Source organism: Schistocerca piceifrons, chromosome 9, assembly GCF_021461385.2.
Source record: "Schistocerca piceifrons isolate TAMUIC-IGC-003096 chromosome 9, iqSchPice1.1, whole genome shotgun sequence".
NCBI lineage: Eukaryota > Metazoa > Arthropoda > Insecta > Orthoptera > Acrididae > Schistocerca > Schistocerca piceifrons.
Genome location: NC_060146.1, coordinates 102,692,536 through 102,708,891, shown reverse-complemented (window position 1 = coordinate 102,708,891; position 16,356 = coordinate 102,692,536). Strand labels below are relative to the sequence as shown.

Genomic DNA, 16,356 nt, shown 5'->3' with positions numbered 1-16,356 from the left:
AGATGAAAATGACATAGTGAAGTATTACAAATAAATAAATTTGAACCAGTTAATCGAATAAAAATAATAGTCGTGTAGACCTAAAGCGTCGACTGCACACAGACCATTCTGTTGCAACTGCATCGAGAAGGTTCTGACGTGATCACCAGTGGAAAGAGCAGGCAGTGCCACACCTTCAGGGAGACAGGCTTCAGAGCCACGGATCAGTGCTAATTTAACCAGCAGCCCATTGCTAGTTGGCCCAGTTCGGTGGCAGACTTACAGAGCATCGGTACTGAATAATAGGACATTACTTAGCTTGCATTCTGCAAATAATGATATAAAGTACTTGTTTGTAGGAGGCAAAGGACTCGTGAGAAGATAATTTTTTAGAAATAAACTTTTCTATTAATTAGGACAAGTTTTGTACAGATGATTTTGGATTCCCACCACTGGCAATTGCAACTTCTCTCCTTCCTTCCTTGTTTGTGTCTATGCTGACTCCCACAGAAGCTGATGCTACAGAAGTCATTTGATTAGAGTTAGAAAAATAGAAATTTCACTGCATTTGACAACATAAAAACCTGTGACTTTCCACACATTGTGTATAAGCTAATCATTGCCCGACACCGTTACGCAGTGGAAAATCGTATTTTTTACTCTGGTGACCTGCTCGTAACGATTAATTGCAGCCCACAAAAATTGGCTTCACGGAATGCCCTGCAAAGCTTATTTAATCCCTGTGGTTGTGATAACTATATACGACGCTGAATCGTGTCTTGTGGGGGAGGGATTAAGTAGTATTTGGTTAGTGCTGTGTATGATAAAAGTTATTTCATTAGCGTGTGCATGCGTGTGTGCGCTGTTTCCAGTGTGTTATCATGTGATGAAATATGAAATAAAAGAAATGACCCAGGATTTGGGATCTGAACACATCAAGAAAGCAAACTTGACAAGGAATTGGAAGTGAGCTAATTACTTGTTTCATGGCAGTTTGGCAATGTTGAATGGTTTGGGCGTCATGTTGAGTGCTCTGCAGGAAACCAACTCACACAGGAACGGTCAACTAACAAATAATTTTAATTGAACTAAAATGTTTTAGGGAGCTCAGTGTTGCTAAAATTTACTTTTCTGCTTATATAAATATACATATTTTTAATTTACAGGTTTGGGCAAATAATATGGGCAAGACATCTGACCCAAAGATTAAGGATTTTACTGGAGAAGATTATACAAAAGTCACATTTTCTCCCGATCTTACAAAATTCAAAATGGAAGCTCTGGACAATGATATAGTGGCTCTGATGTCGAGAAGAGCTTACGATATTGCTGCATCCACGAGGGGTGTCAAAGTTATGCTGAATGGAAAACGTTTGCCTGTATGTATTAGTTTATTTGTTGTGACTGTTCTAGTAACTGCAGGCACTTACACTGTATTCTTTAACTGCAGGTAAAGAACTTCAAAGATTATGTGGAACTTTATTTAAAAAATAAAGAAGATGAGACTGGTAATCCTCTGCAAATAGTGTATGAGCACGTGAATGAGAGGTGGGAAGTGGCGATAACTATTTCGGACAGAGGATTTCAACAAGTTTCATTTGTGAACAGCATTGCTACAACAAAGGTACGTGGCATTAGTACACACTATAGTCAGATCCACGGATGATGGCGGTTCATGCAGGTTAAGAAACGGACGGCAATTGCGCCTTTGTCGGTTCCTTGCGATATGCACGTACACATGCACTTAGCCTGACAAGTGCGTGTCGTGCAAATTATGTCTCTGACTTGCTTTTGTAGAATTTCACTTACCACCATCAGGGATAACTCAAGATAAACGGAATAAAAAATTCATGAAATAACTCGCTGTGGCCATGTTTAATGCTTGCATTGGGTATGACATTCACAGCAATTTGTTCAGAACATTCCTGAATGCTCATTCGGCTGTCTGAGAATGCATGATGTCGGTGTGTGGAATGAGCCCAAACTTGACCGCCATTGTTCGTGACTCCAACTATAGTCACATTGTTTAGCTGCACCAGGCAAAGGCTTTGTATGCAGAAATTGGCATCTTTTGAATGCTGTGCTTACAGTGTGCACACTCTCAGCTTCTTGATTGCATGGATTCTGATTTCTTAAGACCCAGAGGTAGCGCTCTGGTGATGTGTGCTTCATTGCTGCCAGTCTTATCAACCAGTGCAGTGTGTAGCAACATTATAGTAGTTGTTTGAATGCGGTTTCTTATTTCAATGCCGTGAAGTGGCTGGACGTATCATTTCTTTGGTCATTGCATCATACAGGATAAATAAGTGAAAGATAAAGGATAATTAGAACATTTATCTGCAGAAAGGGATTCAGATATAAATAAAATTAGATCTACACTGTATTCAAATTATTTGTGGTAAAAAAAGTTGTTTTGCAGTAAATTATACTATAAACAATACTTTCTGGTTCCTGAATACCTAATTTTGTAAACTCATTAGATTTCTTTTTAAGGTGTCTGACAGCATGGTACACAATACAGGCCAGGACACTATTGCAGAAGCAATGAAAAAACCATGCCAGGTGTAAGAGAATGTAAAACCTCCAAGGAGGTGTTTTACAGAAATTTAAAATTTCCAAACAGATTCTTGTCGTGTATAAAGTATACGAGTGACAAGACACAATCAGCACCTTCACTGTGCAATAACAGTAGCAATGAGTGCCACTAAAACATTGTTACTGAAGACGATTTTTCGAAATTCCTTCAGAGATGACAAAGTAAATATTCCAGAATATGAATCAACAGAAGCTGCCAATACGAGTGACTTAAAATAGAAACCCCCAGTATAGCAAAGCAACTAGAGTCCTGTCCAGATAATGTACCAATTAGGTTCCTTTTGCAGTACACTGGTGTAAGAGCTACTTACCAGTCATATACAACCACTTGCACAAAGAAAGCTGCACAGCTCATACCAGCACACAAGAAAGGAAATATCGTATGTTTGTGAATATAGGCCACACTTTTTTCTTAAATTTTGGCTTGAAAAATCGTGGTGCAGCCTATAATAAGATTTTTCCCCTCCAATCATAAACTGCCAATTTCAAAATGGCATACATGTATTTTGTGGTTTGAAATTGATACTGTTATTTATTACCGCAATTACTTTTGTAAACCATGAAAGACAGTGCTAGAAAATAGCAGAAAAACTGATGCCTTGTTGGTGAACACAGTAGCTGTGTATTTGTTCACTCTTCCCCTACATTTCACTGTAATCTGTTTGGTATATCAAGATACTGGTGTTTGGTCTGTGTTCCCTATTTGGGGAAGTAAATAAAAACTTTTGTGTCGGAGTTGGATCATGTAATGCTGGAAAGATATTTGTTTTCATAAGCTGTAGGCCAGTTTTTACGCAATTAAGTTCTGCGACAAAGACATTATTTCATTGCATAAATCACTGAACCTGCCCCTATTAAACTTAAAATTCTAATGGTGAAATGTTTCAGCTGTCAATTTGAACAGTTTGTTGTGGCAGCATATCCACATTTCCTGTTTTGAACTACAGAATTGAGGATGTCAACTTTTTGAACTCTTGTAAGAGTTTGTCTTCACTTACACGCCACTGACAAACATCTATATGAAACCTATGTCCGCATTTCCACTTTCTTTGTTACTTTGCATAATGTGTAGCTAACTTGAAGTTGGTCTGTTCTTGCGTAGTGTTGCCAACATAATTTGTCTGCATCATGTACATGGTAGTAATGCTCGTAATATGAAATTAAATAGTGTTGCCTGTGTTAATGATTTACTTTTTACTATAACCTCACATCAGAAGTTAATGATTTACTTTTTACTATAACCTCACATCAGAAGTTTAAGTGCAGCCAGTATTTGCATGCAGCCTATATTTGTGCAAATCCAGACAAATACCACTGATGTTGATTTGCAGTAAGATTTTGGAATGTTTTGTTCGAACATTGAATCACATCAAAGAAAATGTGTTAACAACCCATTCAGAAAATATTGTTCTTTTGAAACACAACTGTTTCTTTGTTCTCATAAGGTAATGAATGCCATGGACAGAGTAATTTTGTAGTAATTGGTGGGAACTAGGTTGAAACAGATTTCTGATGTTCCCCAAGAAAATGTTACAGGCCATTTGCTGGTTTTGATCCATATAAACAGATATAGGAGACAACCTGAGCAGTGCTGTTGTGCAAAATGATTTAGGCAAGATATCTGTATGGTGCAGAAAGTAGCAGTTGACTCTACATAATAAAATGTCATCTACAAGCGTATTAAAAGGAGTCTGTTAAATTTCATTTACACCATAAATCACACAAGTACCTGGTGGTTACAGTTACAAGAAACTTAAATTGGAGTGATAAGGATAATGTTGTATGGAAGGTGAGCTGAAGATTGCATTTTATAGGCAGAACTCTTAGAAGATGCTACAAATCCACAAGTGATTGTAAAATAGGCTTTCGTCTCTGCTGGTGTTGCTATGTGATATGAGATCTTTACCAGTTAAATTGATGCACAGCATCAAGAGTTTGTAGGAAATATTGTTTTGTGCCGTCTTCAAATAGGGAAGAGATTGAGTTGGGTGGCAGTCATTAAATTAAAACATTTCTACTCTAGATGCAAACATGTTTTTTTGACTCCCACCTACATAGTTAGAAATGACCATTGTAATAAAAGAAAAGAAATTGGAGTTACAATAGAAAGATTTAAGTGTTAATCTTTCCTATGTGCTGTTAGAGTGGAATGGTAGAGAAATAGTCTGAAAGTGTTTCATGAACCCTCTGCCAAGCAGTTAATTGTGAATTGCAGAATAGTCAAAAAAGACCACCACATCTCCACCTCAGTATATTTTGTTACTTTTGTGTTTTTTCCTTTGCTGTGTTCTTGGTTTTACAGTCTACAACAGATGATACCACAAGAGATAAGATTGGCTGTCCATGCTTTTATTGTTGTGGGATGTTGAGGTTTGTTATTAAAGGGTGAAGGGACTAGACCCTTTTAACTCTATTTTGCTTCATCCGTCAACTGCTATTTTGCTTAGGGAGTAGCAGAATTCCTCCACTTTGTCTACTTCGTGCTCCCCATTAGTGATAAGTTCATTGGTAGTCTCATTTTTGCTGTTCCTCATTTTTGCCTTTTTAAAAACTATCAAACTATGTTATGTACATTCCATTCAACAAATCCAGTAATTTTTTATTTTTGTCAAGAACAGCAGTGTCACCAGAAAGCTTTATACTTGTTGTCCTCACTCCCAAAATTGTAATCATCTGCTGAGTCTCTCATTTATGTCCTTTCAAATTCAATGTACAAAGGGAAAAGTAGAGGAAGAAGACTGCAGTCTTGCCTCCCTCCCATTTCAAGCCAAACAATTATTTCTTGGTCTTCCATTGTTAAAATTCACTCTTCACTCTTGTATATACTGTGTGTTACCTGTCTTGCCCCACAGCTTGCACCAATTTTCTGTGGGAATTTAAGTGTCTTGCACTGCTTTACATTGTCAGACTCTTTATAAATTAACATAATCTATGTAGGTCTCTCCATTTTTACTCATTGTACATCCAGGAATGTTAATTTTTAGCAACCAGATACTGTGGCAACTGCGCAGTGGTCTAAGATATTGCTTTCTCTAAATAATAATAATAATAATAATAATAATAATAATTTAACCTTCCTAAGTTTTTCAGACAGTAGACTTCCCATATTATTAGTTCTACAGTATATTATTGTTGACTGTATAAAATAGTTTTGTTCAGCCATCGCTTAAAGCTTCCAATAAAACATGGGAAATCTGTCAAAATAAATTCTTCAAGCAGTGTAAGTTATTTGCACACTTCACCAACAAAATATTTTTCACACTTTGCAGTAATGAGATTCATAGTTAAAACATGTTGCAGTAGTGATGAACATTAGGTGTCTTTTCAGCAAGTTCAAAGACACACATATTTCCTGTACCAAAGAATAGACGAAACTTCTTACTCAGACAACTTTTCATTACTTCTTTTTATTTTTTCAAGAACTATAATAATAATAATAATGGTTACAGGAAATGAGAACAAAAGGTCTTTATGTTCTGGTGATCACTGGCACTCTGTTATGTTACTCAAACTGGCCTGGTGTTCCTGAGTATATGAAGCTGTGTTGCTCTGGTCCCCATATGTTCAACATAATAATAAACATTTTGTAGTTGTTTCCCAAATCATAGAGAGTAAAAACCTCATTGAATGTTATACAAAGAAATATTTCTTATGTCATTCAGGTGGCAAGACAGGCATGTTCAAATATTTTGTCACACAGAAAAGTGCTTTTGCTTTTCCTATCTTAACTGAATACTTAACAGGTCCTCCAATTTATATTCCTTTCTTCTGTATGCAATTTTTTTCAGTAGTGTCATGTGTGACACTTGCTTTCTCATCAGAGCTCCCGAAGTTGGTGTGACGTGTGGTTGCTTGTGTGAATGAATGGTATGTGTACCTGTGTGTTTCCTGACGAAGGCTGTGGCCAAAAGCTTATGGGTAATTCTTTTAATTGTGCTTGTCTGCAACTTAAGTCACCTTTATGATAAGTAACAATGTATCCTTTTCTTACATTGACATTCCAACTGGGAGTTTCCTTGGTTTGTTCTTGAATTCTCTTTCATTAGCAAGTATGTTTGCATCACTGACAGCCAGATGTATTAATTTCCCACTCGCAAATCTTTCGTTCAGAGGGTGACATTGCAATATTGTTGATACACATGTTTAAAAGTAAAAGAAGTATCGTAGTTTTTGGACTCTCTCCTCTCATTCTTACAACAAGTAGATCTTCCATCCTGGGAACCGAGTGACCTGCTGCTTCTTTCTATCCATCTTCCCTTTTAACAGGCTTGAAAACTACAAAACTAGAAATCAGTACTGAAATTTCACCTTCTAGAGGTGAAGTACTGGTGTTAAATTATTTCTTATATTTCAGTACTTTTCAAAATGAAAATAATTAACATATTTTGCTGTTAATCTCATGGTTTTGCATTTTCAGGGTGGTAGACACATAGATCATGTTTCTGATCTGATTGTAAAGCAATTAATTGAGACCCTAAAGAAGAAGAATAAAAATGGTATTCAGATCAAACCTTTCCAAGTTAAAAATCACATGTGGCTCTTCGTAAACTGTCTTATTGTGAATCCGACATTTGATTCACAGACGAAGGAAAATATGACTTTGCAGGCAAAAAGTTTTGGATCGAAATGTCCACTTTCAGAGAAATTCATAAACACTGTGAGTAGTAAAACATACAAATACTTGAGTATTGAAATTTTAAGTAATGGAGTGCGCAGTTTTAAAATTTCTGTGTTGATTAATCTTCGCATTTTCCTCTCCCATAGGTGCTTAAATCTGGCATTGTTGAGTCTATTCTCTTGTGGGCAAAAGCAAAAGCTGATTCTCTCTTGACAAAAAACTGCAGCAAAAAGAAACAATCAAGACTCACAGGTATGTTGTTACTTTTTAAGTTTTGAATGTAAAAAACTGAGTCATGTGCAGTCTGTTCCTTCAGGACTGTTTTTTAATATGTAGTGGGTTGTACCTATTACCTGTATCATCCTTTATTAGGTACTTGTATTAAGAATTTTTTGCAAATAGATAATATTTTGCATGCTATTATCAGTCATAGTAATCTAAAGACTTTGGACCACTAATAATTTGTCTGACTACAGTCAACCTAAATGATCGTAAATTTTTTTGTGTGTAGCTCTCCTTAAAGCACAAACCGTGTTAAGTATGATGACTGTCTCTGTTAGCCTATGATTAGTCTCATTCAGGAGCAGTCCTTAATGGGCTTAAGTCTCTCTCTGACTTCTTCGCTTACAACTGGCTTCTGGAATTTTATAGGTACACATGCTGTATTTGAACTAGATTTGTTGTAACATTCACCTGAAACTTTTATACTCATTGTGCCTTGTTGGTGATGTGTTACACATTTGAGATAGCCTGTTTCAAAATTTAAATGCGGTAGTCATAAATTATTAAATTTGTTATTTTTTCGTGGCATTACCTGGACAAAATACATAGCACTACAACTGGTGGTTTTAGGCATAGAGAAGTTAGGTTATATGCCTTTGTGGGAAGATTTCATTTTGTGGCCTGTTAAAGATCTAGCCACCAGTGCACAACACGGAGCTGTAGTATGTAGTGCTTATTGCTGTCAGAATCATTTTCGCCCTACAGTGGAATGTTCACTGATATTTTATTTATATACTTGTTCCATAGATCTGTACATGTGAGCAAGTCACTCAGATGTGGAACGTGTCAATATAATTAATAAATACATAGAATAAAGACATTGTTATAGTATTAATAACAGTGCACAAAAGTCATACTTATTAGCTTAAAAACTAGTCAACATAAATGTGAAGATAGCAGTTTCATATTTAGGGCATTATTGCATCTATTTTAACCTTGAACAGTAATCAAAATTTCCCACTTTGGGTTTAAAAGTGACCCAAAAATGGAACTGAGAAAAACAGGAATTTTTACATTAGGGCATTGTTACATTAGTTTAACAGTAAACAGTGTCAAAAAAATTTAAAAACATCTTTCCAATCTGGGTTTTACTTATTTCTCTGAAAGAATTCCTCTAGTGAATAAAGTGAGGTCTCAAGTAAATAATTTTCTAAGCTACGTTTAAATACTGATGTACTACTCCTTATACTTTTCATGCTGTTGGGTAGGGAATTGAAAATTTTCGTTCCAGCGTACTTTACCCCTTTCTGAATAAGTGTCAAGTTCTTTAACTCAGTGGAAATCCTCTTTTCTTCTGGTGTTATGTTCATGATGTAGGCAATTCGTTTCATACGGCGTGGGGTTATTTATTATGAAGCACATCAGTGAATATATGTACCGAGATGTTGCTGCCAGTATTTCACGTCGTTTAAAAATATTTCGACATGAGGTTCATGGGGGTACACCACAAATGATTCTTATTGCTCTTTTTTGTGCTGTGAGAGATTTTCTCTGCGGCAGGTGTATTGCCCCAGAAGATGATACCATAACACATGGCTGAATGAAAATAGCCAAAGTAAGCTGACTTTGAGACGGTAATGTCATTGAAGCGTGACAAAATTCGTAAAGCAAATGTTGCCGACGTCAGCCGTTTTAGTGATTGTAGAACGTGATGTTCCCAGTTCAGCTTACTGTCCACGTATACGCCTAGGAATTTTGATAAGTACACTTGCTTTATCATCTGATCATTCTGTGTGATAACTATTTCTTTTGGGTTTTTGTGGGTTGTCTGGAACTGGATAAAATTGTTTTTTTCAGGTTTATTGAATGAAACTTCCTGGCTGATAAAAACTGTGTGCTGGACAGAGACTCTAACCTGGGACATTTTCCTATGAAAGGCAAAGGTCCCGAGTTAGTCTTGTCCCGGCACACAGTTTTATCTGCCAGGAAGTTTCACTTATTGTTGTACTGCAGTTATTTTTGGGCACTTCATGAGTTTTGTTTAATCCTCAAGCTGTGTAAAGTCTTTCCTACATGTACTCTGCAGACCACAGTGAAGTGTATGGCAGAGGGTGCTTCCCATTGCCTGCTTATTGCTACAGAAATTGTCAAAAGGTTCTTGCCAAATTGTCTATACATTGTTTGTATCTGATGGCTTCTTTATATATGAAGTGAGATTGAGAATAGCAAAGACCAGAAACAGCAAATTTTCATAACTAGCATATGTGGGTGCACGAAAATCCTTGTGGCACAACTTTGGCAAGGTGCACCACCACCACCATTACCACCATGACAACCAGCAGTTTAAAATTAACATGCTGTCGATAATTGATGATTGCTGGGAAAGGTACATATTACCTTACTATTTATTTATTTATTTATTCATGCATCCTTAGAACATTCAGCACAAACAGTATGTCAGACAAATTACAGAATGATATATATACATATATAGACATACAAAGTAAGACAGGATTAGGTGAGGATAGGGAAGGAAGTTAGTCATATCATCAATGGAACCATACCTCATATGTATGCCAATCTAAGAGGACTTCATTCAAACTAGTCTTCCAAATAAGAGGGGGCAAGTGGTTTGTGTGTGATAAGACTCCAAAATTCTTCTGCCACTGCCAAAAGTGCACCAGATAACAGCTGCCTTAATGGATGGGTAGTTTAGGGGAGGACCGGTTGCATAGTCTGCACATCTGCTCCTTCCTCCTTTTCCCAGTTACCTCCTCCTCCCGCCTCTGATGCTTTGTATTGTTAGGCCATCTAAAGCAGTTTTTGTGCAGCGCATTCCCAATGCAGAGGTAATCCATCGTGTCACAGATACCCGTAAAACCATTGATACTACTAATGTGTTTATTTCAATCGTAGGCATACCAAAGCTGGAAGATGCAAACCATGCAGGAACACAAAATTCTCTGGATTGCACTCTTATTCTTACTGAGGGAGATTCAGCCAAGTCATTGGCTGTGTCTGGCCTCGGTGTAATTGGCAGAGATAAATATGGCGTCTTCCCACTGAGAGGCAAGCTGCTGAACGTCCGCGAAGCTTCTCACAAGCAGGTGAGGCCGGGCTGCCTTGCATGTTGTCTGATGTTGCTGTTACACATTTGCACTGAAAGTAACGTTTACTTCTAGCAGGAATGGAGTGTACACTTCCAGAATGGTAGACAAATGTGATGTTTAGAAGATTCGTGCTGTTGGCATTCTTGATGTTAACTCTTGAAATTTTACTTAACCTGTATGCCTGTTGGAGTCAACTGTTGTTCAGCCACTGTTCATTGTAGAAGTCAACTCATTACTTAGCATTCATTATTTCTTCCGCTTGTGCTGGTATCAGTTTATTGCTTGGTTCATAAAAAGTCATTAATGTAGTTGACAGAAAACTAGTCCCACCACAACTAGTTGGAAAACTTGCTTAACTTTTGTGGTGCATTGACCAGTTATTACCTTAGAAAGTTTTTCAGGTGACAAGTTCTTTATTTAAATGTAAGTACATTTTAGGATGTAGATAGTTTACAAAAACGCATTATTAATGATAATGAGTAATAAGAGATGTGCTGGTTTTAGTTCGTCCATCAAGATTTCCCTCTCTGTTTCCGTGGCTTCATGTCAGAACAGCACTTAAAAGCACTTCCAACCCCTGCGCCTGCACCTGCGCGTGGGCGTGCGCGCGCATTTTTGTGGATGAAATGGGTGACTACTGTCAAAGCGGAAGTACTATTGGTGGCTTGGTGTGCTTGATAGGGACAGACGTATCTATGGAACAATCTGACAGGCAGAGATTGACATCTAATAAGGGGACTTTAGTTGAGAAGGAAGAGGTAAGTGGATTTGAGAATAGCTGTTGAGGTTATGGAGGAAAGAGAAAAGGTTGTCCATGCCATGAGTCTGCATCATAAAAATGTCTTCAATGAATCCGAACCAGGCAAGAGATTTTAGGATTTGATGTGATAGAAATGATTGCTCTTGGTGGCTCATAAATAAGTCGGAATAGGGTGCTGTCACACAAGTACCCATGATACCATGGATTTGTTTGTAGATTTGGCCTTCAAAAGTGAAATAATTGTCGGGATGTGGTTGGATAGGAGAATTAGGCAAGAGGGGGTGAGGGGTTTGGTGTCAGGTGGATGCTGGGAATGTATTGTTACATGACTGCAAGCCAATGGGCATGGGGATGTTGTACAAGGACGTCGCATCCACAGTGGCGAACGAGTCTGGCGGTAATGGGACAGCAACTGTGGAAAGATGGTGAAGGGAGAGAGCTGTGGTGTAGGATAGGAGGTTAAGGATTAGCATGTCCAAACTATTATCCATTTAGTTTAATGAAACTTGCTCAAACTAGTTTGTATTAAATTAGGTTCTCAGTAATGTTCACATGTAGTTTGGCCACAATAAGTTGATTTTTTCTGGTGCTACGAGTAGTGGAGAAAATTCACTAGGTGGAAGATGATTGATTTGTCACCGAATGCTGCCAATATTTCTGCGTGTCATATCTGCTTTCGTGTATGTACAGCATGCACTTATTGTGACCAAACAGGATATGTGTTCACTCTGAGTATATGATTGTCCATGCTATATATCTGAATGCTTTCTACACTTTCAGTTTAGGTTTTGAAATTTAATAGCTGTTATTCTGTAACTAAGTACATCTCCTCTATCAAATATCCCTACCCACCTTGACCAAACAAATAGTGTTTGTTTGTAATTTGGTGATAGTTTCACTGTACTAATTACATTACAGAAATGTGTAACTGTTGTTCAATGTTCTGTTCTGACAGATTATGGAAAATGCAGAAATAAATAATATAATTCGCATTGTTGGCCTTCAGTACAAGAAGAAATATGAATCGGTGAATGATCTAAAGACACTGAGATATGGAAAGATGATGATAATGACAGATCAGGACCAGGTAAATAAACTTTCTCTTCCCTTCCGTAAATGAACAACTGAGTACATAATCTTCTTGTACTCTAAGTAAAATTACTTTGACATTTTGGCGAAGTGAGTGGTAGAGGCCAGTGGCCATCAATTCTTTCTTGCACGCCACATGCTTGTTTTGTTGCCTATTTCGCAAGGTGCATGCAGCGTCTTGTGAAGTGTGACCGGCCACATGCTGGCAACACTCTTGGAGACTGCTCCTGAAGTTAGGTGTTTCTGAAAGTATTTTTTCCAGCAAGACGCAAAATTTCACATTGAATGGTTGCTCTCTTGAATTGGACTTTGCCAAATTTATCACGGCCATTGTGCCACCGTTCAACACAGCCTCGAGAGTAAGACAATGTGAAATAACATGCTTACTTGGGAAGTTGTGTTAGATACACCATATCACTAAACTTTGTTACTTTATTAAAAGAAAATTATTTTTTGAACGGGCAACATAGAGGGAGGTTTGCAGTTTTATTTGCAAAAACTATTTTAATGGAATAGAGTAAATAAGTATAAAAAATAGAATAAATAGAAAAAACAGAATAAATAGAAAAAACAGTCGATATGGGGAAGAAAAGGTTATCGAAGAGGACAGTGCAAGTGATGGTGATCTTGCAATAGACAGTATTTTTAATGCCTCATTAAAGAAGGAAGCCACATGGTTACTATCAAACTAAAAGCATCTGGAACTGTAGAGAAACAATGCGGCAGTGCCAAAGTATAGCTCAGGATTGTAAAGAGAACACCTGTTGTCTAAACTTGTAATGTTATGTGGAATATTGAGTACTAACTGCAGCAGTGGGCTTGTAAATGAGCAGTACAGTTTTGTCCCTCCATGTATGAGTCTGGTGGAGATGGACACTCAGTGTGTTGGTTCATGCTGTCTTTCATATGCAAACAATTGCTTGACAAACTTTAACTTCTAATTTCAGGATGGATCACACATCAAAGGTTTGCTGATCAATTTCATTCACCACAATTGGCCATCTCTCCTCCAGCTCCCATTTTTGGAGGAATTTATAACACCTATTGTGAAAGCTTCAAAAGGCAACCAAGAGTTCTCATTTTACTCACTGCCAGAGTTCGATGAATGGAAAGCTTCAAGAGATAATTGGCATACCTACAAGATAAAGTACTACAAAGGTATTTTTTTTTAATATAGCTATTTCTGTACTCCAAATGAACACTCAAAGAACAGAAGTGCCATTCTGTGTAATGAATATTCTCAACATGAATTAAATTGTTAAACATACGTCTCTTCTTTCATTTAAACACAATTTCAGGTTTGGGCACCTCCACATCCAAAGAGGCAAAGGAGTATTTCATGGACATGAGACGACATAGGATAACATTTAAGTATGGGGGTCCCAATGATGATCAGTGCATCAATATGGTAAATATTCATATGTTAATATTTTTTTGTAAAGATAAGGCTCAGAAACTGGATTAAAACAGAATCCAGACAGATCTATCATTAGTGCTCTTACTGTAACCTATCCATGTTAGTGTCACCTATGATCCCAGTGTTTCTGTTTAATAGTATTAATCAACCTTCAGAGTTGCACTACTGTGGATGAAGATACAGCACATCCTGCATCTTATGACAGGGATGTTGTTTAAAGTGTCTTTTGAAACAAAATAAATATTTATTACTATGAAATATGGTGAAATGGGTCCCTTTTTGGTTGTTGTTGTTGTTGTTGTTGTTGTGGTCGTGGTCTTCAGTCCTGAGACTGGTTTGATGCAGCTCTCCATGCTACTCTATCCTGTGCAAGCTTCATCATCTCCCAGTACCTACTGCAACCTACATCCTTCTGAATCTGCTTAGTGTATTCATCTCTTGGTCTCCCTCTACGATTTTTACCCTCCACGCTGCCCTCCAATACTAAATTGGTGATCCCTTGATGCCTCAGAACATGTCCTACCAACCGATCCCTTCTTCTGGTAAAGTTGTGCCACAAACTTCTCTTCTCCCCAATCCTATTCAATACTTCCTCATTAGTTATGTGATCTACCCATCTAATCTTCAGCATTCTTCTGTAGCACCACATTTCGAAAGCTTCTATTCTCTTCTTGTCCAAACTATTTATCGTCCGTGTTTCACTTCCATACATGGCTACACTCCATACGAATACTTTCAGAAATGACTTCCTGACACTTAAATCGATACTGGATGTTAACAAATTTCTCTTCTTCAGAAACGTATTCCTTGCCATTGCCAGCCTACATTTTATATCCTGTCTACTTTTTGGTTATGAAATAATATATACTGAAAAACCAAAGAAACTTGTAAACCTACCACCTAACATTGTGTAGGGCACCCTCAAGCATGCAGAAGTGCTGCAACATGTGGCATGGACTCAACTAATGCCTGAAGTAAGGAGTTGACACCACCTGAATCTGCAGGGTTGTCCATAAGTCAGTAAGAGTAAGAGAGGGTGGACATCTCTTCTGAACAGCACATTGAAAGGCATCCCAGATATGCTCAGTGTTCATGTCTGGGCAGTTTTGTGGCCAGCAGAAGTGTTTAAATGTGGAAATGTGTTCCTGGAGCCACTCTGTAGCAATTCTGGACATATGGTGTCACATTATCCTGCTTTAATTGCCCAAGTGTGTCGGAAAACACAATGAATGTGAATGGATGCAGGTGATTAGACACAATACTAATGCACATGTCACTTATCAGTCGTACTTAGACATATCAGCAGTGCCATATCACTCCAACTGCACATACCCCACACTATTACAGAGCCTCCACCAGCTTGAATAGTCCCCTGCTGACATGCAGGTCCATAGATTCGTGAGGTTGTCTCCATACCCGTACACATTCATCTACTCGATAAAATTTGAAACGAGACTCGTCCGGCCAGGCAACATATTTTCTGTCATCAGCAGTCCAATGTGTTGGTGTTGACAGGCCGAGATGAGGTGTAAAGCTTCGTGCCATGGAGTCGTCAAGGGTACACAAGTGGGCCTTCGGCTCCGAAAGCCCATAACGATGTTTTGTTAAATGGTTCGAATGCTGTCACTTGTTGATGGCCTAGTGTTGAAATCTGCAGCAATTTGCAGAAGGGTTGCACTCCTGTCACACTGAATGATTCTCTTCAGTAGTCATTGGTCCCATTCTTGCAGGATCTTTTTGCAGGCACAGTGACATCTGAAAGCTGATGTTTTACCAGATTCCTGATATTAACAGTACACTCGTGAAATGGTCGTACGGGTAAATCCCCCTGCTTCATCGCTATGTTGGAGATGCTGTGTCCTATCTCTTGTGTGCCGTCTAGAACACCACATTCAAACTCCTTAAATCTTGATACCCTGCCACTGTAGCAGCAATAACCAATCTAACAACTGCACCACACATGTTGTATTATATAGGCATTGCCAACCACAGTGCTGTCTTCTGCCTGGTTGTCTCTCTGTGTTTGAATATGCATGCCTATACCAGTTGGGCACTTCGGTGTAGTTTATAATGTTATGACTGTTCTGTCCTGTCATTATCCAACAGTTCATCTGAAATTTAATGTGAATGCATTTAGATCATTTTATGAATATCTGAAATTTCTGAATTGAGGAAGGATATGGAAAATAAAGAAAAATTGTTTCCTGTAGACATAATTAGTCACACAGTCAGTGATACTGTTTAAACAGGTGCTCTACAAAATGAATGAGTCATTGGTTTCTTTACCAGCAGTTGTACTTAAAATTAATATTTTCCAATACTAGAGAGACAGTAGGATTATTTCCTAGGAAATCTGAGTTAAAACTTTTTACAGCAAACAGTTTAGACTGCTTTCCTTTCCTCAAAACACACACGTTTTTTTGTTAATACTTGCCTTGAGGTATAATAAAGCCAAAGATACAGCTTTGGCTTCTGTCACTTCTCAAAATTAAACTGGCTGTAACCAGTTGGTTAAAAGTCCGTAATAGGCACAAATGAAATAATGTTTTTTGTGTATGTAAGGTGG

The 16,356-nt window shown here is 37.8% G+C and overlaps 1 protein-coding gene across 1 annotated transcript in view; it reads left to right on the top strand.

Annotated features, from left to right (window-relative positions):
- The window catches only part of LOC124716735 (DNA topoisomerase 2), a 137,938-nt gene that overhangs the window by 11,803 nt on the left and 109,779 nt on the right, over positions 1-16,356 (top strand). The window contains exons 4-11 of the mRNA XM_047243279.1: positions 1,146-1,358; positions 1,430-1,603; positions 6,992-7,231; positions 7,339-7,444; positions 10,331-10,521; positions 12,240-12,371; positions 13,321-13,531; positions 13,672-13,781. Coding sequence (XP_047099235.1) covers positions 1,146-1,358; positions 1,430-1,603; positions 6,992-7,231; positions 7,339-7,444; positions 10,331-10,521; positions 12,240-12,371; positions 13,321-13,531; positions 13,672-13,781 — 1,377 coding nt within the window. The remainder of the gene's footprint in view (positions 1-1,145; positions 1,359-1,429; positions 1,604-6,991; positions 7,232-7,338; positions 7,445-10,330; positions 10,522-12,239; positions 12,372-13,320; positions 13,532-13,671; positions 13,782-16,356) is intronic.